Source organism: Bos grunniens, chromosome 14 (assembly GCF_055505025.1).
Source record: "Bos grunniens cultivar Pamir isolate PY7600 chromosome 14, Bosgru_T2T1.0, whole genome shotgun sequence".
Classification (NCBI taxonomy): domain Eukaryota; kingdom Metazoa; phylum Chordata; class Mammalia; order Artiodactyla; family Bovidae; genus Bos; species Bos grunniens.
The window spans coordinates 9,219,093-9,240,811 of NC_141178.1; the positions used below are offsets into that span (position 1 = coordinate 9,219,093).

Consider the following 21,719-nt stretch of genomic DNA (forward strand, 5'->3'; position numbering starts at 1 on the left):
CCCACCATGGCGAGGGGGGCTGGGTGCTGAGGTGCGGGGTTCAGGGGTCTGACCCCTGGGAGAGGACTGGGATTGACTGTCCTGAAGACACTCAGAGGGGGCTCATACGACACAGCTGAGGGAAAAGCCTGGGACTGCCAGAGGGGCGACAGGTCACTGACTGCCAGAGGCGACAGTCCACCTCTGCATGCTCACAGATGTTAGGACACGTGAGTGTCCTTTGTGAGTGCCCGCAGTGGGGCTGGCTGCAGCTGCTGTCTGCAACCCCAGAGGGGTTTTGGCTGGCTGCTAGCAAGGCCAACGTGAGTGCCAGAGGCAGGACAAGTCACGGCTCTGGTCTGCAGCCTCAGAGGTGGACACGCTGGCCAGCCACTGGAAAGGTTGGCATGAGTGCCAGAGGCAGAACTAGTCACGGCTCTGTCTGCAGTCTCAGAGGCAGGCATGCTGGCCAGCTGCCGTCAAGGCCAGTGGGAGTGCCACAGGCAGGGGATGAGTAGCACCGCAGGCCCAACCCCAGGGGTCGCAGGTGCAGGAAGCTGCGAGCAGGCACAAGTCATAGCCCACACCTTCCTGGAGCTCGTGAACCTTGACATTGCCGAGGTTCCCATGACCTCGGGCCAGTTCCCCTGGGAGAGTGCTTGACCTGCCTCAGGCTGCAGCAACTCCGAAGGCCTTTACCGCCCCAGGCCCTCCTCGCACGTTCCACTTTGGCCTGCCATATCCCTCCCTCTTCCCAGCCCAGCTGAGTAAGTGAGTCCGATACGCCTCTGCGTCTGCCCCATCTTGTCTGGGTGGGAAACAGACACCAGAGCGTAGCCTACAGAGGCAGGGCAAAACCAATGTGTGAGCCACAGAGGCTGTGTGACCAAAGAGGAAGTGAATTTCCTCCTGCAGCCACAGGAGCAGCAGATTAAATCCCCACAATTGGCTTGAAGGTGTGGCGTTTGGGGGCAGTTGTGGAATTTGGAAGCAAGTACAAGTTGGAGTGTGGACAGGTTTGAGTCTGAGCTGACCCCACAGTGCCCACAGCAGGTCTGGAGACCTTCCTAGAAATACTGGAGGTCTTTTTGATGAGGCACATTAGCTGGAACTCACTGTGTGGCAGGAAAACTGAGAACTGAGGCCACAGGAAAATAGTCTTCTTACCACCCCTCTCTCTCTTTTTTCATTTTGTTCTGTTGTTCTTTTTTTATTAGTACTTTAATACTTATTTATTACTTAATTTTTCCTTTTGTAAAGCTTTTATTTTTAAGTAAGTTTATTTTATTTTTTCCTATTTCTACACTAGTATTTTGTTCTGTTGTACTTTTTTCATGTTTTGGTTCTGAATTTTTTCTAGACTAGTTTATTGTGTGTGTTATTTATGGGTTTGCTTATTGGTTTGGTTGCTCTCTTCCTTTGTGGTTCCACTTTTTAAATTTTTATTTTAGTTTTTTGTCTTATTTTCTTTTTTTTGAGTATGAGTGTATGAGTCTCAATGTATGTTCTTGTCTGTTCAGTGTTACTTTTATCATTTGTCTTGGGGATTTGTCTGTCCGTTCATTTTTTGTTTGCATGTTTGTTTGATTTTTTTTTCTATTTATTTCCTTTTCTCTTCCATGCTGTGTGGCTTGTGGAGTCTTGTTGCTTCAGCCAGGGGTTGATTTTGAACCTCTGAGGTAGAAGGTCCAAGTTCAGGATGCTGAATCACCAAAGATCTCCTGACGTTGTGAAATATTAATTGGCAAGAACTCTCCCAAAGGCCTCCATCTCAGTGCTAAGACCTGGCTCCACCTAAAAGCCAGCAAACTCCAGTACTGGATACCTCATGCCAAAAAATTAGCAAAACAGTAACACAAACCTACCCATTAATAGACAGGCTGCCCAAAGCCATACCATACTCACAAACACCCAAACACACCATTGGATATGACAGTGCCTTTCAGAGGAACAAGATCCAGCTCTGCTCACCAGAACACAGGCATCTGGCCTCTTACCAGGAAGCCCCCACAAGGGACTGGTCAGAACCCACCCACTGGGGGCAGACTTCAAAATTAAGAGGAACTTAGGCCTTACAGCCTTCAGAAAAGAGACCCCAAACACAATAAATGAAGTGGAAAAAAAACAAAACAAAAACAGAGAAACATGCATCAGATGAAGGAACATGGTAAAAACTCACAACACCAAACACATGAAGATGAAATAGGGTTTCAACTAGAATTCAGAGGAATGATAGTAAAGATGAACCAAAATCTTGGCAATAAAATGGAGGCATAGATAAGTAGAATGGAGGGATGGATTGAGAAGATACATGAAGAGTTTAACAAGGACATGGAGGATATAAAGAATAGAATATCAGCAATGAACAATACAATAAGAGAAATAAAAACACAGTAAAGGAAACCAATAGCATAATAACTGAGGCAGAAGAATGTTTAAATGAACTGGAAGAGAGCATAGTAGAAGCAGAGCAGCATAAAGGAAAAAAAGGAAAAGAAATGAGGACAGTCTCAGAGACATCTGGGACAATATTAAGCACACCAACATTCAAATTAGAGGGATTCCAGAAGAAGAAGAGAAAAAGAAAGTGTATGAGAAAGTACTGAAGTATAGTCAAAACTTTCTCTAACATTAGAAAGGAAATAGTCACCCAAGTCCAGGAAGCACAGAGAGTCCTACACAGGATAAACACAAAGAAAAACATGCCAAGATACATATTAATCAAACTAACAAAAATTAAACACAAAGAAGAAGCAAGGGAAAAGCAACAAATAACATACATGGGAATTCCCATAAGAGTAACAGCTGACCTTTCAGCAGTAACTCTGCAGGCTAAGAGGGAGTGGCAGAATATACTTACAGTGATAAAAGGGAAAATATGAGACCAAGATTACTCTATACAGAAAAAATCTCATTCATATTTAACAGAGAAATCAAAGGCTTTACAGACAAGCAGAAGTTAAGAGAACTCAGCAACACCAAACCACCTTTATTTACAACAAATGTTAAAGGAACTTCTCTAGACAGGAAACACAAAAGAAAAGGCCTACAAAAACAAACCCAAAACAATAAAGTAAATTGCAATAGGATCATACATATCAATAATTACCTTAAATGTAAACGGATTAAATGCTTGAATCAAAAGACACAGACTAGCTGAATGGATACAAAAGCAAAACCCCCTACATATGTTGTCTATAAGTGACCCACTTCCCACATAGGGACACAAACAGACTGAAAGTGAGAGGCTGGAAAAAGATTTTCCATGCAGATGGAAATTAAAAAAAAAAATAAAGACTTTAACAACAGACAAGGAAGAATCTTAGATTGATCAACAGATCAATCCAAGAAGATGATATAATAATTATAAATATATACGCACCCAACATAAGAGCACTCCAATGCATAAGGCAAATGCTAACAGACATAAAAGGGGAAATCAACAGTAACACAAAAATAGTGGGGACTTTAACACTTCACTCATGCCAACGGACAGGTCATCCAGACAGAAAATTGAATAAGGAAACACAAGCCTTAAATGACATTTTGGACCAGAAGGTCCTAATTGATATCTAAAGGACATCTTATGCAAAAGTAGTAGAATTCACTTTTTTTCTCAAGTGCACATGAAACATTCTCCAGGATAGATCAAATCTCGGGTCACAAATCAACCCTTCATAAATTTAAGAAAATTGAAATTGCATCAAGCATTTTTTTTCTTACCATAATGATATAAGATTAGATATCAATTACAGGAAAAGACTGTAAAAAACAAAAACCACTTGGAGACTAAGCAGTATACTTCTAAATAACCAAGAGGTCATTGAAGAAATCCAAGAGGAAATCCAAAAGTACCTAGAAACAACAAAATCACAACAACTCAAAACATATGGGATGCAGTACGAGCAGTGTTAACAGGAAAATTTATGGAATACAAGCTTAACTCAGGAAATGAGAAAAATATCAAGTAAACAACCTAACCTTACACCCAAGGCAACTAGAAAAAGAAAGAAGGGAAAAAGAAAACCACCAAAGGTAGTGAAGGAAAGAAATTATGAAGATCAGTGTACAGTGTTTTAATCACTCAGTCATGTGACTGACTCTTTGTGAGTCAATGTCCAACTCTTTGTGATGCCATGGACTATAGCTCTCCAGGTTCCTCTGTCCATGAAATTCTCCAGGCAAGAATACCAGAGTGGGTTGCCATTCCCTTCTCCAGGGGATTTTCCCAAACCAGGGATTGAACCTGGGACTCCTGCACTGCAGGCAGGTTCTTTACCATCTTTTTATTTACTTCTGCTCAGATGAAGATCAGAGCAGAAGTAAATTTAAAATTAAAAAAATGAAGGAAACATTGCCAAATATTAATAAAAACAGAAGCTGCTTCTTTGAGAAGATAAACGAACTTGACAAACCATTAGCCAGACTCGTCAAGAAAAAAAAGGGAGAAAATTCAAAACAAGAAAATTAGAAATAAAGAAGTTGTAACAGACAACACAAAAATAGAAAGGATCAAAAGAGAGTATTATGAGCAATTATATGTCAATAAAATGGACAAACTGGAAGAAATGGGCAAATTCTTAGAAAAGTACAACCTTCCAAGACTGAAACAGGAAGAAAAAGAAAATAAGAGCAGACCAATCACAGCACTGAAATTGAAACTGTGATCAAAAATCTTCCAACAAACAACAGCCTAGGGCCAGATGGCTTAAAAGGCAAAAAGTAGCAAACTTTTAGAGAAGAGCTAACACCTATCCTGCTCAAACTCTTTCAGAAAATTGCAGAGGGAGGAAAACTGATGAAAATAAATGCAAAATTCCTCACAGTAATATTAGCAACAACACATTAAAACTGGCATAGAAGGAACCTACCTCAACATAATAAAGGCCATATACATCAAACACAGCAAACATTATTCTCAATTGTGAAAAAATGCTCTCATTTTCTCTATGATCAGGAAAAAGACCAGGGTGCCCACTCTTGCCATTATTATTTTGTATAGTTCTGAAAGTGCTAGCCATGGTGCTCAAAGAAGGAAAAAAAATAAATAAAAAGAATCCAGATTGGAAAACAAGTAAAACTCTCAATGATTGCAGATGACATGATGCTATAGCATCCAAACCCTAAAGATGCTACCCTAAAATTACTAGAGCTAATCAATGAATTTAGCAATTTCCCAGGATACAAAATTAAAACACAGAAATCTTTTGCATTCCTATGCAATAATAATCAAAAATTGAAAAGAGAAATTAAGGAATCAATGCCATTCACCATTGCAACAGAAAGAATAAAATATCTAGGAATAAACCTACCTAAGGAGACAAAACACCTATATTCAGAAAACTATAAGATACTCATGAAAGAAATCAAAGATTATAAAAACAGATGGAGAGATAACCATGTTCTAGGATTGGAAGAATCAATATTGTGAAAATGAGTATACTACCCAAGGCAGTCTACAGATTCAGTGCAATCCCCATCACATTCAGCTCAGTTCAGTTCAGTTGCTCTAGTCATGTCCAACTCTTGGCGACCCCATGGACTGCAGCACACCAGGCTTCCCTGTCCATCACCAACACACAGAGCTTACTCAAACTCATGTCCATCGACTTGGTGATGCCATCCAACCATTTCATCCTCTGTTGTTCCCGTCTTCTGCCACCTTCAATCTTTCCCAGCATCAGGGTCTTTTCAAATGAGTCAGTTCTTCTCATCAGGTGGCCAAAGTATTGGAGTTTCAGCTTCAGCATCAGTTCTTCTAATGAATATTCAGCACTGATTTAATGGCATTTTCCACAAAACTAGAGCAAATAATTTTACTGTTTGTATGGAAACATGAAGACCCCAAATAGCCAAAGCAATCTTGAGAAAGAAAAATGGAGTTGGAGGAATCAATCTTCCTGATGTTTGACTATTCTACAAAGCTACAGTAATCAAGACAGTACAGTACTGGCACAAAAACAAAAACGTGTGTCAAAGGAACAAGATAGAAAGTCCTGAGATAAACCTACATGCCTACAGATACCTTCTCTTTGACAAGGAGGCAAAAATATACAATGGATAAATGATAATTTTGTCAGTAAGTGGTGCTGGGAAAACTGGACAGTTACATGCAAAAGAATGAAATTTGAACACTTCCCAACACCATACATGAAAATAAACTAAAAATGTATTAAAGACCTAAATATAAGGCTAGAAACTGTAAAATTCAGAGGAAAACATAGATACAACACTCTGATATAAATTGCAGCAAGATCCTCTTTTACCCACTTCCTAGAGTGATGGAAATAAAAAAAAAAAAAGTAAACAATGGGACCTAATTAAACTTATAAGCTTTTGCACAGCAAAGGAAACTAAATAAGATGAAAAGAAAACCCTTAGAATGGGAAAAAGTAATAGCAAATCAAGCAACTGATAAAGGATTAATTTCCAAAATGTACCATCAGCTCATGGAACTCAGTATCAGGAAAACAAAAACCCCAATCAGTCAAACAAACAATAACAACAACAACAAAAAAACGGGCAGAAGACCTAAAGAGAGATCTCTCCAAAGAAGACATACAGATGGCCAACAAACACAGGAAAAGATGCTCACCATCATTCATTATTAAAGAAATGCACATCAAAACTACATTGAGATACTGGTCAGAGTGACCATCATCTAAAAATCTACAAGCAATAAATGCTGACAAGGATGTGGAGAAAAGACAACCCTCTTGCACTGTTGATGGAAACGTAAATTGATAGAACCACTCTAAAATAGTATGGAGATTCCTTAACAAAAACACACACAAAAAACTAGAAGTAAAACTACCATATGACCCAGCACTCCCACTACTGAGCATATGCCCTGAGAAAATCATAATTCAAAAAGATACACATTTACCCCAATGTTCATTTCAGTACTGTTTACAATAGCCAGGACATGGAAGCAACCTAGATGTCCATCAACAGATGAATAGATAAAGAAATTGTGGTACACATGTTCAATGGAATATTACTCAGCCATAAAAAGGAACACATTTGAGTCAGTTGAACTCAGGTGGATGAACCTAGAGCCATTATACAGAGTGAAATAAGTCAAAAAGGGGAAAACAAATATATATTAATCCATATATATGGAATCTAGAAAATGGTGCTGATGAACCTATTTGCAAGGCAGCAATGAGACATAGATATAGAGAATGGATTTGTAGACATAGCAGAGGAAGGAGAAGTTGGGATGAATTGAGAGAGTAACTTTTAAATATTTACTCTACTAGTGTAAAATAGGTAACTAGTGGGAAGTTATATAATACAGGGAGCTCAACCTGGTGCTCTTGGATGACCTAGTTTGGATGAGATGGGAATGGGAGGGAGGCTTAGGAGGGAGGGAATATATGAATACTTATAGCTGATACATGATGTTGCACAGCAGAAACAAACATGACTAAATTTAAAGCAGTTATCCTCCAATTAAAAAATAATATAAAAAAATAAGGAAAGAAGGAGAAAAGTCCCTTCCCTGGGCAAATGGCAGGATGTGGTCTCTCATAACATAGATGAGACCTGAAACCCTTCCTGGTCTCTGAAATAATGCCCAGTGCAGTAAGGCGCTTTGCTCCATTCTGTATTGGGTCCCTACAATCCTGGTTGCAAAAAATAAAACAGTTTTATCTCTTTAAAACTGAAGTCTTCATTTTTCAGATGGAATACTTAATTTTGCCAATTCGAGGGAAACTCAGAAACTTCTGGGCTTCCCTGGTGGCTCAGATGGTAAAGAATCAGCCTGCAATGTGGGAGACCCTGGTTTGAGTCCTGTGTTGGGAAGATCCCCTGGAGGAGGGCATGGCAACCCACTCCAGTATTCTTTCCTAGAGAATCTCCATGGACAGAGGAGCCTGGCGGGCTACCATTCATGAAGTCGCAAAGAGTCAGACACGACTGACTAAGGATGTGCACACACAGACACCTCCATAATTGTTTCCTTTTTATTTTTTTAATTCAAAGTCAATAAGGAATGTACTCCCTTTCTTATTTCCACTTATTCTCTCCCCCAATACCCCAAATATGCAGGAGCATCTTGAGGATTAGCCCATGTCTGTTCCTCAGCTTCCCTCAGCCGCCCATTAGCTTCTGCTGTGTGGAACTTGATTCTCCTCACCTCGGCTGTTTCCTCCCCAGTGGTTCTCTTACTCTGGGCTCAAACAGTCTCCTGCTGTGTGAGACTTTGTATTCTGTCAAAAACTTAATCATAGCCTTTGATAATTTCTGGGGCTCTTTCCCTACCTATTTCCCTCCTTTCCATTATTCTTGCTCATCAGTGTACCCACTTGATCCTTCCTGAATGCCAATTCTGTCTTCTCAGCTCTGTGAAGTGGCTGCATTTTGCATGGGTCCCCTATCATGTAGTGGCCCACAAACTGCAGCAGAAAGCTGAGATGATCTGAGAGCTGGCCTCTTTGTTTTCTTTCTCTCAGAGAACTCAATCCCTTGCTGCCTGTCCCCATTGCTGGAAAGCAGTTTATATATTTTGTCCAGTTGTCTACTTACTTAGGGAGGATAGGATAGTCTTTATATTGGTTACTCAGCATGGCCAGAAGTCAAAATTGAACATTGACTTTTAAAGAATTAAGACCAGGGCAGTCTTTAGAAGAACTTTTGTAGATTTTGATTATTTCCTCATGGTGTTGCATAACTATGTCTCCACTCATATTTTAAATTTGAAATGTCCAAACTTTGAAACTCAAAATAGTGCAAAGGTCAGCTTTAGTCTGGCTTTCCTGTGAAGATAGACTGGGGCTATGTGAAGGGAAGGACCTTAAATATGTGACAGTTAGAATATAGTCTCAGATCTAGCACACTTACTGGGAGGTGTTAAGGAAATTGTCTAACCTGTCTGGATCTCAGTTTATTCATTTTGTGAAAATGAAGGAATGACTTTGTTTCATATTTTAAAAAAATTATGCAAAAGAACTGGGTTGACGTTTCCTAGGCCTTAAATCCAGTGGCTATTTTTGGTAAGTCATCCTTTTCCTCATGTAATATGCTTTCATATTCTTGTTGCTCACTACAAAAACTTCTCATAATTTGACATACAGTTCAACTTTGGTTCTTTTCTTGCATCTAAATCTAGACTGGAAACAGATAGTCCCTCATCACTGGAGTGCTTCTATGTTCCACACTTTTACTTACTGTGTTGCCAAGGTCTGGAAGAGCACTGTTAAACCAGTTTTTATAAGGATCACATGGGGAGCTTATTTAAGATGTAGTCTTCTGATGGTAACCTATAGTGATCATTTTGAAAAGTATTTGTTGTTTTTTCCAGTTGCTAAGTCATGTCCAACTCTTTGCAACCGTGTGGACTGCAGTAGATCAGACTCCTCTGCCTTCCTCTATCGCCCAAAGTTTGTTCAAATTCATATCCATTGAGTTGGTGATGCTATGAAACCATCCCATCCTCTGTCGTCCCCCTTTCCTCTTGCCTTTAATCTTTTCCATCATCAGAGTCTTTTCCAATGAGTCAGCTCTTCACATCAGGTGGCTAAAGTATTGGAGCTTCAACAAAAATCCTTCCAATGAATATTCAGTGTTGATTTCTGTAGGATTGACTGATTTGATCACCTTGCTGTCCAAGGGACTCTCAATAGTCTTTGAAAATATCACAATTCAAAAGCATCAGTTCTTTGGCTCTCAGCCTTCTTTATGGTCCAACTCTCACATCTTTACTTGACTTCTGGAAAAACCATACCTTTGGCTATCTGGACCTTTGCTGGCAAATTGATGCCTCTGCTTTGAATACCTCATGTAGATTTGTCATAACTTTCCTTCCAAGGAGCAAGTGTCTTTTAATTTCATGGCTACAGTCACCATCTATAGGGATTTTGGAGTCCAAGAAAAAATGCCATTGCTTCTACTTTTTCCCCTTCTATTTTCCATGAAGTGATTAGACCAGATGTCATGATCTTAGTTTTTTAAATGCTGAATTTCAAGCCATGTAGATCTGTACATGACTACTGGAAAGACCATAGCTTTGACTATATGGACCTCTAGTCCTTCCCATTCTATTGTTTTCCTCTCTTTCCATTGTTCATTGAAAAAAGCCTTCTTCTCTGTCCTTGGTATTCTCTGGAATAGCATTCAGTTGGTTATATCTTTCCCTTTCTCCCTTGCTTTTCACTTCTTTTTCCTCAGCTATCTGTAAAGTCTCCTCAGACACCCGCTTTGCTTTCTTGCAATTCTTTTTCTTTGGGATGGGTTTGGTCATTACTTCCTGTACAATGTTATGGACCTCTGTCCATATTTCTTCAGGTACTCTGTCTATCATATCTAATCCCTTGAATGTATTCATTACCTCCACTATATAGTCGTAAGGGATTTGATTTAGATCATTCATGAGTGGCCTGTAGGTTTCCTCCATTTTCTTTAGTTTAAGCCTGAATTTTGCTATAAGGAGCTGATGACCTAAGCCACAGTCTTGTTTTTTCTGACTCTGTAGTTTCTCCATCTTCAGCTTCAAAGAATGTAATCAATCTGATTTTAGTATTGACCATTTGGTGATGTCCACGTGTAGAGTTATCTATGACCAATATGTTCTGTCGGCAAAATTCTGTTAGCCTTTCCCTGCTTCAACTTGTACTCCAAGGCCAAACTTGCTATCTCTTGACACCCTGCTTTTGCATTTCAATCCCCTATGATGAAAACGACATCTTTTTTTGGTGTTAGTTCTAGAAGATCTTGTAGGTCTTCGTAGAATCAGTCAGCTCCAGCTTCTTCAGCATTGGTGGTTGGGCACAGACTTGGATTATTGTGATGTTGAATGGTTTGCTTTGGAAACAAACTGAGATCATTCTATCATTTTTGAGATTGCACCCAAGTACTGCATTTCAAACTCTTTTATTGATTATGAGGGGTACTTCATTTCTTCTATGGGAATCTTGCCAACAGTAGTAGATATATTGGTCATCTGAATTAAATTCACCCATTCCCGTCCATTTTAGTTCACTGGTTCCTAAGATATCAGTGTTCATTCTTGTCATTTCCTGCTTGACCATGTCCAGTTTACCTTGATTCATGGACCTAACGTTCCCGTTTCCTGTGGAGTATTGTTCTTTGTAGCATCGGATTTTGTTTTCACTACCAGGCACATCCACAGCTCAGTGTCATTTCTGCTTTTGCCCTTCTTGTATTTCTTTTTCTTTGGGATTGTTTTGGTCATGCCTCCTGCACAATGTAACGAGCTTCCATCCATAGTTCTTCAGGCATTCCATCTACCAGATCTTATCCCTTGAATCTATTAGTCACTTCCTCTATATAACAGTAAGGAATTTGACTTAGGTCATTCCTGAATGGCCTAGCAATTTTCCCTACTTTCTTCAATTTAAGCCTGAATTTTGCAATAAGGAGCTCATGATCTGAGCCACAGTCGCCTCAACTGCCGGTCTTGTTTTTGCTTACTATACAGAGCTTCTCCAACTTGGACTGCAAAGAACATAATCAATCTTATTTCAGTATCGACCATCTGGTGATGTCCATATGTAGAGTCGTTTCTTTAGTTTTTGGAAAAGGGTGTTTGCTATGACCAGAGTGTTCTCTTAATAAAACTCTGTTAGCCTTTGCCCTACTTCATTTTGTACTCCAAGGCCAAACTTGCCTGTTATTCCAAGTATATCTTGTCTTCCTACTTTTGCATTCCAATCCCCTATGGTGAAAAGGATATCGTGTGTGTGTGTGTGTGTGTGTGTGTTAGTCTTGAAGGTATTGTAGATCTTCATAGAACCAGCCAACTTCAGCTTCTTTAGCGTCAGTGGTTGGGATATAGACTTGGATTACTGTAATGTTGCATGGTTTGCCTTGGAAATGAACTGAGATCATTCTGTCATTCTTGAGATTCACTCAGGTGCTGAATTCTGGATTCTTCTTTACTATAAAAGCTACTCCTAAGGAATTCTTGCCCACAGTAGTGGATATAATGGTCATTTGGATTAAATTGTCCCATTCCCATACATTTTAGTTCACTGATTCCTAAAATATCGATGTTTACTCTTGCCATCTGCTTGACCACATCCAATTTACCTTTGTCCACTAAAAAACTGGTCGCAACCTGAAAGTAGAGAGTTATTTGGTGGGAATGTGGCCGAGGAGCCAGCAGGTCTGAGCCTTGAGAAAACTGCTCCAGAAAGGTGGGAGGGGGAGTCAGGCTATATGCTAGTTTGAAACAAAGGGGGCAGGCAGTCTGAACATCAAAGATTATTGTGATATAAGGAAAATTAGATAGCAAGTAAAGGAATGTAGCATTCTTCTGTGTTTGGGAAGATGCAAGCCTCCGGGCTCACTGAATTTATTCCTTTCATATATACTTCTGCTATCTGGAGCCAAATCCTGTTCCCTGATTGTTTGCATCCTTAATTCCCTGTTCACCCTACGGGGTGGCAGACATGGTGGATGGCTGCTTCCTGTATTCCCCCAGGCTCCTCAGCAGTCACCATGGAGTGTGGTGGCATCTGCGGGATCACAGGCACAGTGTTCCCTTTTGGGAGCCCTCATCCACATTTGGAAACTGGAAATTGCTGGTGGCTGTGACATTTCTTGCCCACCAATATGGCAGGAAATATTTCATTTCACACCTTAATTCATGGACCTAATATTTCAGGTTCCTATGCAAAATTGTTCTTTATAGCATTTACTTTCACCGCCAAAGTCATCCACAACTGAGTGTCATTTCTGCTTTGGCCCAGTGGCTTCCTTCTTTCTGGAGCTATTCGTAATTTCCCTCCACTCTTCTCCGGTAGCATGTTGGATACCTTCTGACTCAGGCAGCTCATCTTCCAGCATCATATCTTTTTTCCTTTTCATACTGTTCATGGAGTTCTTGTGGCGAGAATACTGGAGTGGGATGCCATTTCCTCCTCCAGGGAGGCATTTTGTTAGAACTCTTCACTATGACCCATTCATCTTGTGTCGCCCTGCACAGCATGGCTCACAGCTTCATTGAGCTACACAAGCCCCTTCACCACAGCAAGGCTGCGATCCAGCATGGGGTTGAAATGTTTAGAAATATTGAAACACTATGTTGTGTAACAGGAACTAACATAGTATTGTAAGCCAGTTATACTCCAACAACAAAGAAACAAAAACTCATAGAAAAAGAGATCAGATTTGTGGTAATCACAGGCAAGGGCTGAGGAGAGGAAGGAATTGGATGAATGCAGTTAGAAGTACAAGCTTCTGTTATAAGATAAATAAGTACTTGGGATGTAGGTATAAATATAATTAACATGGTTTTATGCTGCATATGAAAGTTGTTGAGAGAATAAATTCTGAGAGTTCTCATGACAAAGAAAAATATCTTTTTGTCTATTTCTTTAATTTTGTATCTGTATGAGATGATCAATGTTCACTAAACTTCTCATGGTCATCATTTCAGATTGTATGCAAGTCAAATCCTTATGCTGTACACCTTAAACTTATACAGTGCTGTATGCCAGTTATAACTCAATAAAAATGGAAGGAAAAAAAATACGGACTTCCGAATCCTAGTCCTGGCCCAGTAATCTTCAGTTTAAACAGTGTAGGTTGTTTATGGATGATAAACAACATAGGTTGTTTATTGTCCAAGGTTCGTGTTTTGAGAAACACTAGACCAGCATTGTACTTTTACTGGGAAAAGCCACTATGTATATTTGTTATCCAATTGTATTTAAACTTTGTTTTTGAATATACCCCAGTATTTATTAGCTACCTCTCTAGATACTGCAAATCGAGACTTAGAGTTAGTAACTATGAGGCAGTGGTTAACTATTCCCACTGAGTTTAAGATCTAAGGTTGAAAGTTCAGAGGAATTCAAATAATCTAAGTACTGGCAATGCTAAGAAAAAAAATTTTTAATTTGTCTTATTTAAAAATGCTACACAATAGAATGAAGGAATAAATCAACTGATGCATAAATTTGAAGAAAATGACATTTGTGCTTCTGTATACACACAACCAGCTGTTTTTACTAGTTTGCTACTTTTAGTTTCCTTATCACTGTTTATTTCATTATGATTACAGTAAATTATGGTATGTGTTAAGAACATAGACTTTAAAGATAGACAAATTCTGGGTCCACATCTTAGCTGGATAACTAGTTCTAGGATCTGGATTTTAAGTATTTGTTTGCTCAAGTTGCTACTACTTGAGAATCTCTAGGACTTAAAGAAGGCAGGACCCTGCAGTATGCCAAGAAAATTAGTTAGGATCTCTCATCTTGATGGACCATAAAAATGGAAGGTGGGCATCAAATTTGACTTTGATTGCAGTGAGGTTTTCAACTTACCATCCATGGATGGAGTTTAGAGACACCATGAATATATATAAATAACAAAACATTAAAGTAAGCAGATTTCATCATTTTCACAAATGGGTCCTTGACTTCCAATAAGACAGTTGAAAACAATTTTATATTATTCTTACAGGGAGGGAAAGGTGGGGTGTTTATTTTTATTAAATAAACTGGAGAACACAAGCAGCAAAACTGAGTTATATAAACGGCAAATGTTTGCTGGCATCCGTCTTCCTTCCCGAAGACACAGTGCCACCCCCTGGTGGTACAGCATCAGTTTTTAAAAATTTAAATTTATTTATTTTAATTAAGCAATGGCACCCCACTCCAGTACTCTTGCCTGGAAAATCCCATGGACGGAGGAGCCTGGTAGGCTGCAGTCCAAGGGGTCGCTGAGAGTCGGACACGACTCTACTTCCTACTTTCACTTTCACTTTCCACTTTCATGCATTGGAGAAGGACATGGCAACCCACTCCAGTGTTCTTGCCTGGAGAATCCCAGGGACGGGGGAGCCTGGTGGGCTGCTGTCTATGGGGTCACACAGAGTCGGACACAAATGAAGCAACTTAGCAGCAGCAGCATTTTAGTTAGAGGCTAATTACTTTACAATATTATATTGGTTTTGCCATACATCAACATGAATCCGCCACGGGTATACACGTGTTCCCAATCCTGAACCCCCGTCCCAAAATTCTCCTTTCTGAGCTTCTTATTTCTTCCTGTCAGCTATCCTGAATTAACTATGGGTGTATTATTTTAATTCTTCCAGGTTTACATGGACTGTAAGAACAAGAGTGTGGATGTGTCTTTGGTCCATTGCACAGGTAAGGGAGTATCCTTGACTAACACTGGACCTGATCCTTCTGCTGCTCCATGAATCCTTATATCACTTGTGCTTTCTTATAGCTTCCTTGATAAAAGCAATGAAATACTGTGGAAACCTAGATTCAGAGAAGCCAATTTTTTTTGAATCAGTATCTGCTGCGATAAGTAACATACATTTAAATAAGGTGAGTTGAACAAGTTGGTGTGCCAGAATCATAAGAAAATTGGAATGCAGAATCAAGGGTTTTGTGGTTTTTATATTAGACTGTTATTCCATTTGCATCTGAAAACCTATTAAAATGTGTCCCCTCCTCAGAGTCCTCTGCTCCAAGCAAAGAAATTTTTTCATTCCCTTTTTGGACAACGTATGAACACTGTTTAAAAATTTGGAGTTTGCAGCAATATCACTGTTTAAAGGATCTGGTGATCACCTATTAAGTGCAAACTGCTTGATTATAAAATAAATGCATCTTCCAGGATCCACTATCCTGGAAGTTGGAATCTACCTCTGTCAAATAAAAAAACCCAAAATGTAACCAAATAGCTCTTAACTGCTCTGATACCCTTTACTCTAAGCTCATATATATTGCCATTTTTGGAAACAGTATTTGCAGAAGCCAGCACTCACGTGGTCTGAAGTGTCAAAGTTATCTTCTAATACTGGGCTGTATGGTTAATTTTCCACACAGTCAAAGGCTTTGGCATAGTCAATAAAGCAGAAATAGATGTTTTTCTGGAACTCTCTTGCTTTTTCTATGATCCAGCGGATGTTGGCAATTTGATCTCTGGTTCCTCTACCTTTTCTAAAACCAGCTTGAACATCAGGAAGTTCACGGTTCACATATTGCTGAAGCCTGGCTTGGAGAATTTTGAGCATTACTTTACTAGCGTGTGAGATGAGTGCAATTGTGCGGTAGTTTGAGCATTCTTTGGCATTGCCTTTCTTTGGAATTGGAATGAAAACTGACCTTTTCCAGTCCTGTGGCCACTGCTGAGTTTTCCAAATTTGCTGGCATATTGAGTGTAGCACTTTCACAGCATCATCTTTCAGGATTTGGAATAGTTCAACTGGAATTCCATCACCTCCACTAGCTTTGTTTGTAGTGATGCTTTCTAAGGCCCACTTGACTTCACATTCCAGGATGTCTGGCTCTAGGTCAGTGATCACACCATTGTGATTATCTGGGTCATGAAGATCTTTTTTGTACAGTTCTCCTGTGTATTCTTGCGATCTCTTAATATCTTCTGCTTCTGTTAGGTCCATAAACTCCAGTACTTTGGCCACCTCATGCGAAGAGTTGACTCATTGGAAAAGACATCTGATCTGATCTGATCTGATGGTTAATTTTAGAACTATCCCTAGAAATTTGATTTCCCACATTTTTTTTTTTTATCTTGAATTATTTTCAGTTCAGTTCAGTTCAGTCGCTCAGTCGTGTCTGACTCTTTGCAACCCCATGAGTTGTAGCACGCCAGGCCTCCCTGTCCATCATCAACTCCTGGAGTTCACTCAAACTCACGTCCATTGAGTCGGTGATGCCATCCAGCCATCTCATCCTCTGTCGTCCCCTTCTCCTCCTGCCCCCAATCCCTCCCAGCATCAGAGTCTTTTCCAATGAGTCAACTCTTCGCATGAGGTGGCCAAAGTACAGGAGTTTCAGCTTTAGCATCATTCCTTCCAAAGAACACCCAAGACTGATCTCCTTTAGAAAGGACTGGCTGGATCTCCTTGCAGTCCAAGGGACTCTCAAGAGTCTTCTCCAACACCACAGTTCAAAAGCATCAATTCTTCGGTGCTCAGCTTTCTTCACAGTCCAACTCTCACATCCATACATGACCACTGGAAAAACCATAGCCTTGACTAGATGGGCCTTTGTTGGCAAAGTAATGTCTCTACTTTTGAATATGCTATCTAGGTTGGTCATAACTTTTGCCTTTGCTTATTCCTGGAACAGCATTTATTGTCTCCCTGGGTCATCCTCATTACATGCAACCAGAACAGTATGCATTTACAAAGTAATAAAAATTTAAAAATAATAATGCTATTATTATTATTTCTACTGCTACTACTACTAAATGTTACATATTATGAACATTCATTGAGTGCTCATTATGTTCCAAGACTATGCTAAGAGCTTTACCTATATTTCTTCACTAAACTCACCACAAGCTTATGAAGTAGATACTATTATTTAACCTATTGTTAGAAATGAGGAAACTGAGGTTCAGGGAAGTTTACCATTTGTAAATGGGAGAGCCAGTTTCAAAGTCAGCAGTCTGACCTGGCACTTAGGGCTATAAACTTCTATACTGTGATGCCTCAGAGAATTTCCATTTTCTTAGCTTGACGAGACAGCTGGCTTCAGTTTCTAATGTTCTTTTACCTACGGTTATCAACTTAAAGTTAAGTAGCAAGTGGGGCTTCCCAGATGGCTCAGTGGTAAAGAATCCACCTGCCAATGCAAGAGCCACAGGAGACGCAGATTTGATCCATGGGTCAGGAAGAGCCCGTGGAGGAGGAAATGGCAACCCACTCCAATATTCTTGATTAGAGAATTCCATGGACAGAGGAGCCTGGCAGGTTACACTCTGTGCGGTCGCCAAGAGTCAGACGTGACTGAGTGACTGAGCGCACGCACACACACACACAATAAACCCAGTATTCTTGCCTGGAAAATTCTATAGACAGTGGAGCCTGGCTGGCTGCAGTCCATGGGGTCATCCATGGGGTCACAAAAGAGTTGGACAGGCACTTAGAAACTAAACAAGAAAACAACAAGTAGCAAGTGCTAATTTCTTTCTCTTCTGTTTCAGAATTTGAGCATACTCAGTGACCACAGTGAAATCTGAGACTCTTTTGCTGCAGTACCGTTCTTTTAACAACTTCCCTGAAAAGGCCATACTCAAGTGTTTTGCACAAACTTTTTTGTTGTGTAGAACCTACAAATGACCCTTATGACGAGTGTGTGACTTTGTAACTGCATAACTGCTCAAGGTTTGCCAACAATTTTATCTAATCTTTGTCAGTAAGTAAATTCACTTTGTAGGTTGCTGTATAGTTATCTTATGAAAATCAGTATGCATTTAGTTTTAGTGTACTGAAAGATAAACGTGAATTTATTTCCTTTTTTTTAATACCACAATATTTTGTGTTAATTTAGTTTTGTTGTAAGTTGATTTGTAAAAGTGAGAAGTACTTTGTCCTATTATAGGAGATTTAGAACATTTGCAAGTCATCTGTAAAAATGCAGAATCATATGTAACTAATACAAAGAAACAACTTATCAAGTGTGGCATTTTCCCCTACCAAAAAAGCCATTAAATATCAATAAGCCATGAAATATTCATGTAATATGATACAAAATTCACATAAAGTAAGTCAAGCAAAAACAAATGACAAATTGGAAACCATTCTTCTTCATATCTTTCCATGCATGGAAGTCTTCAGGAATGTTTTCATGTCACTTTTATCCCAGTGAAATCAGGTTCTTGACTTTGGTTTTGTTGTGACTGTTAAAAATATTTAGGATCTTCAGACCTTAGGCCTAGTTTGCACATCCCCACCCATAAAAGTCTCTATTTTCAGCTTAAGTTTTGTTGGAACTAGAAAATATGGAAGTTGCACATTTTATGTTTTTTCACAAATATGATTTATAGATGAGAAAGTATCAACAGCAGAATAACTTTGTGCTATTCCAATATAGGATTAGCTATAGTAGTTTGAGACTTTCCTATTTCAGAGATAGTCAATATACTATAATACATTTATCTGTCTAAGATAGATAGATCTCCATAGAATGCTTGATTTTTTTTCTTTTGTTAGAGAAGAGCTTAGATAAATGCTTATCTGTAAACCCACTAAACCAACAGAGTAATTGACAAGTAAAACCACAGGCTAGGCTGACTTGTATATATGTTTCTACATATATTTTAAATCACATATAGTTTTATATGTTTATCTACCAATTTGATTTACCTATGAAGAAATATCACTTTCAAAAATAGGTATAGATACATGCATTAATCTTAAGGCATTTTAGCTGTTCTAGAAATTACCAGTTAACAAAAAGCCAAGTACTTTGAAGTGAATTTGAGAAAGAGTTTGCAAACAAAATTAAAAGGCTTTAATTTTAGGTCACTTAGGTGTTTTTCTGGACATCTGTAAGAGAAAATGCTAATATTTGCCAAGTGATTTAATGGTCCCTAGCAAATGTATAACAAACATTCATATGGCCCTTGTTTTTACCATTAAATCCTAAGCAGACAGTGTAAAAGAGGAATAATAAACATTTCAAATTTTCATAACTTATTTAGCTATGTTAATTTTGATTGACATGAAATACAAAGATAGTTTTTGTCCCACAGGAAGCCTCAATCCCTTTATCACTAATTTGGACTGAAATGAGTGAAGCCAATTTTCCTTCCCATCAAATACTGTTCCAAGAAAAGGTGGAAGTAATAGCTGAAAGTAAACTTTCCTTAAAAAGAGGAATTTCACTCTGCTTTGTCTGATTAAATTATTCCAGTTGTGGATGGTGGCAACACTCACTGTCTCTAATCCATTCGTCAGGGGCACATAAATGGATGTATTTCTATGCAACTTTGGCCTATTATTAAGTTTATGCACTGTAGACATTTTCTAATTTGTTAGAGATTATGGACTGTAGATGGAATTAAAATCATTACAGTTAATCGACAGATAGTTTCTTCTATTTTTTTATTGAAGCTAGCACACAATTCCTTGAGAAGATGTATTTGAATGCATTTCAGGGTTTATAGTAGATATTTAATGGATAAAGCTTAAAAGTCATAACTTTCATCAAATATTATTGTTTTCAAAGTAAAAGAAGATCAAAACAAAGGTACCATAAACCCTTTGCTCTAAGGTTTATCCTGCATGCTAAGGTCACAGTGACTATAGACCTGGAGGAGCTCCCTGGAATTAAGTTTTGAGAGCCCAGTGACTCAGTATGAGTTTCACACACACAAGATCCTAAAATATAAATGTTTATTTCAAAACAGATATTGACAATAGAAAAACTACAATAAGGTCCTGATGCTAGAATGTTCCTAATCATGTTGAACTATTTTTATGAGATTACTTATTTTTGTATATGGTAAGTTACTTACATATTACTTATTATGGTAAAATAAAATAGGGAAAAATTAAAACTGACCTATAAGAGTGTTAAGGATTTAACGGAGTGATATACAATATACAAATTAACCATAAAGCAAATAACCAGGAAAAGACTGTTAATATTACATTTATACAGATTAAATGTCCTTAATTTACCATTTGTCTTTCATTTTAAAGATTATTTGCCCCCAATTGTATGATTCCAGTGTTAAAAGTCTAACTTGAATTACTTTGCAGTAATTTATTTGACAGATCTCTATTGTGTAAATGCGTAATGTAATGAGAAAAGAGATCTCTCTTTTTTAATGAAAATGTAAATGTGTTGATACCCTGTATGGATGATGTTTGACATTTAGTGTTTACCCAAATATGTTTTTGAATAGGCATATGACTGGAGGTACTTGTTCTGCATTCTGCAATAGGGATGATCATCTAATTCAACATAGACAGTCCTTCTGGTATTGATTTTGTTGCCAGTTTTTCAATAGGGAGTTTAGTAAGGCTTGCACAATCTAGAGATTTCTAGTTACAAATCATATTATCTAATATGTCACACTTATATTTTTATGTTTTTCAATATATTTAATTACTTTTTAAATAATCCTTTGCACTGACTCAGCATATAACAACCAATTTACATGGAAAATAAACTGAAATATGATTACTGTGTTAAATGGATTTCTGACTATTATTTCAAAGTACTTACTGAAGAGCAAATAGTACATTTTTCCTTGCTTAGACTGACCTACAGAGTATTATGTGTTGAAAATTACTGGATTCAATATTCTTTGTAATTTATTCCTACAAAATTTCAGCCTAAAATTGTGAAGTGTTGTATGTCAATTTACAGAAGTTTAATAAAACTACTTTTTGCTGCAACACTACTTTTATGCAGTCCTTTAAACACCAAGTTTAAATCCTTTCTTGTTCTAATTTTAATGAATATGTAATTTAATTTGTTAATTTGTTTGGCTCTTTGTTTATATACTGTTGTTTGTCTTTTCTGAGTTTCTAGGCTGAGTTCAATATTCTCCAGCATTTTAAAGGTTATTGTTCAAAGAACAAGAACATAAGGCTCTCTTCCAGGTGTTGGAGATATGGCAGTGAATTAAGCAGAAAAAAAAAAAAAAAATCCCTGCCTTTATGGAGCTTACATCCTTACTGGGGAAGACAAAATAAATGGAATAAATTTTAAATACCTTTATTTAAGTTAAATGAAAATGTGTGCTAAGAATAGGAATAAATTAAGGAAAGAGGATAAAATGTGTGGCAGAAGGTGGGCGCTGTGTCCCAAGGTAGACTGGTAGGCATGGCGACTAATGAGAATGTCTTAGGACGCTCAGGCTGCTGTAATCAAATAGCACAGACTGGAGAACTAAACAATAGACATTTATCTCTCAAAATTCAGTAGGCTGGGAAGTCAAAGAGCAAAGTAGCACCTGACTCAGCTTCTGGTGAAAGCTTATTTTAT

General features: G+C 38.4%; 1 protein-coding gene across 12 annotated transcripts in view; it reads left to right on the forward strand.

The window, feature by feature from the left end:
• SLC26A7 (solute carrier family 26 member 7) overlaps positions 1 to 21,127 on the forward strand; it is a 184,819-nt gene extending 163,692 nt beyond the window's left edge. For 11 of the 12 annotated variants that reach the window (XM_086335892.1, XM_086335891.1, XM_086335890.1 and 8 more), the window contains 3 exons: positions 15,053 to 15,107; positions 15,190 to 15,293; positions 17,923 to 21,127. In XM_086335892.1, the coding sequence (XP_086192018.1) occupies positions 15,053 to 15,107; positions 15,190 to 15,293; positions 17,923 to 17,958 (195 nt within the window). In that variant the 3' untranslated portion in view covers positions 17,959 to 21,127. The remainder of the gene's footprint in view (positions 1 to 15,052; positions 15,108 to 15,189; positions 15,294 to 17,922) is intronic. The other variant, XR_015140475.1, reaches the window with a different exon arrangement.
• The last annotated feature ends 592 nt before the right edge of the window (positions 21,128 to 21,719 follow it).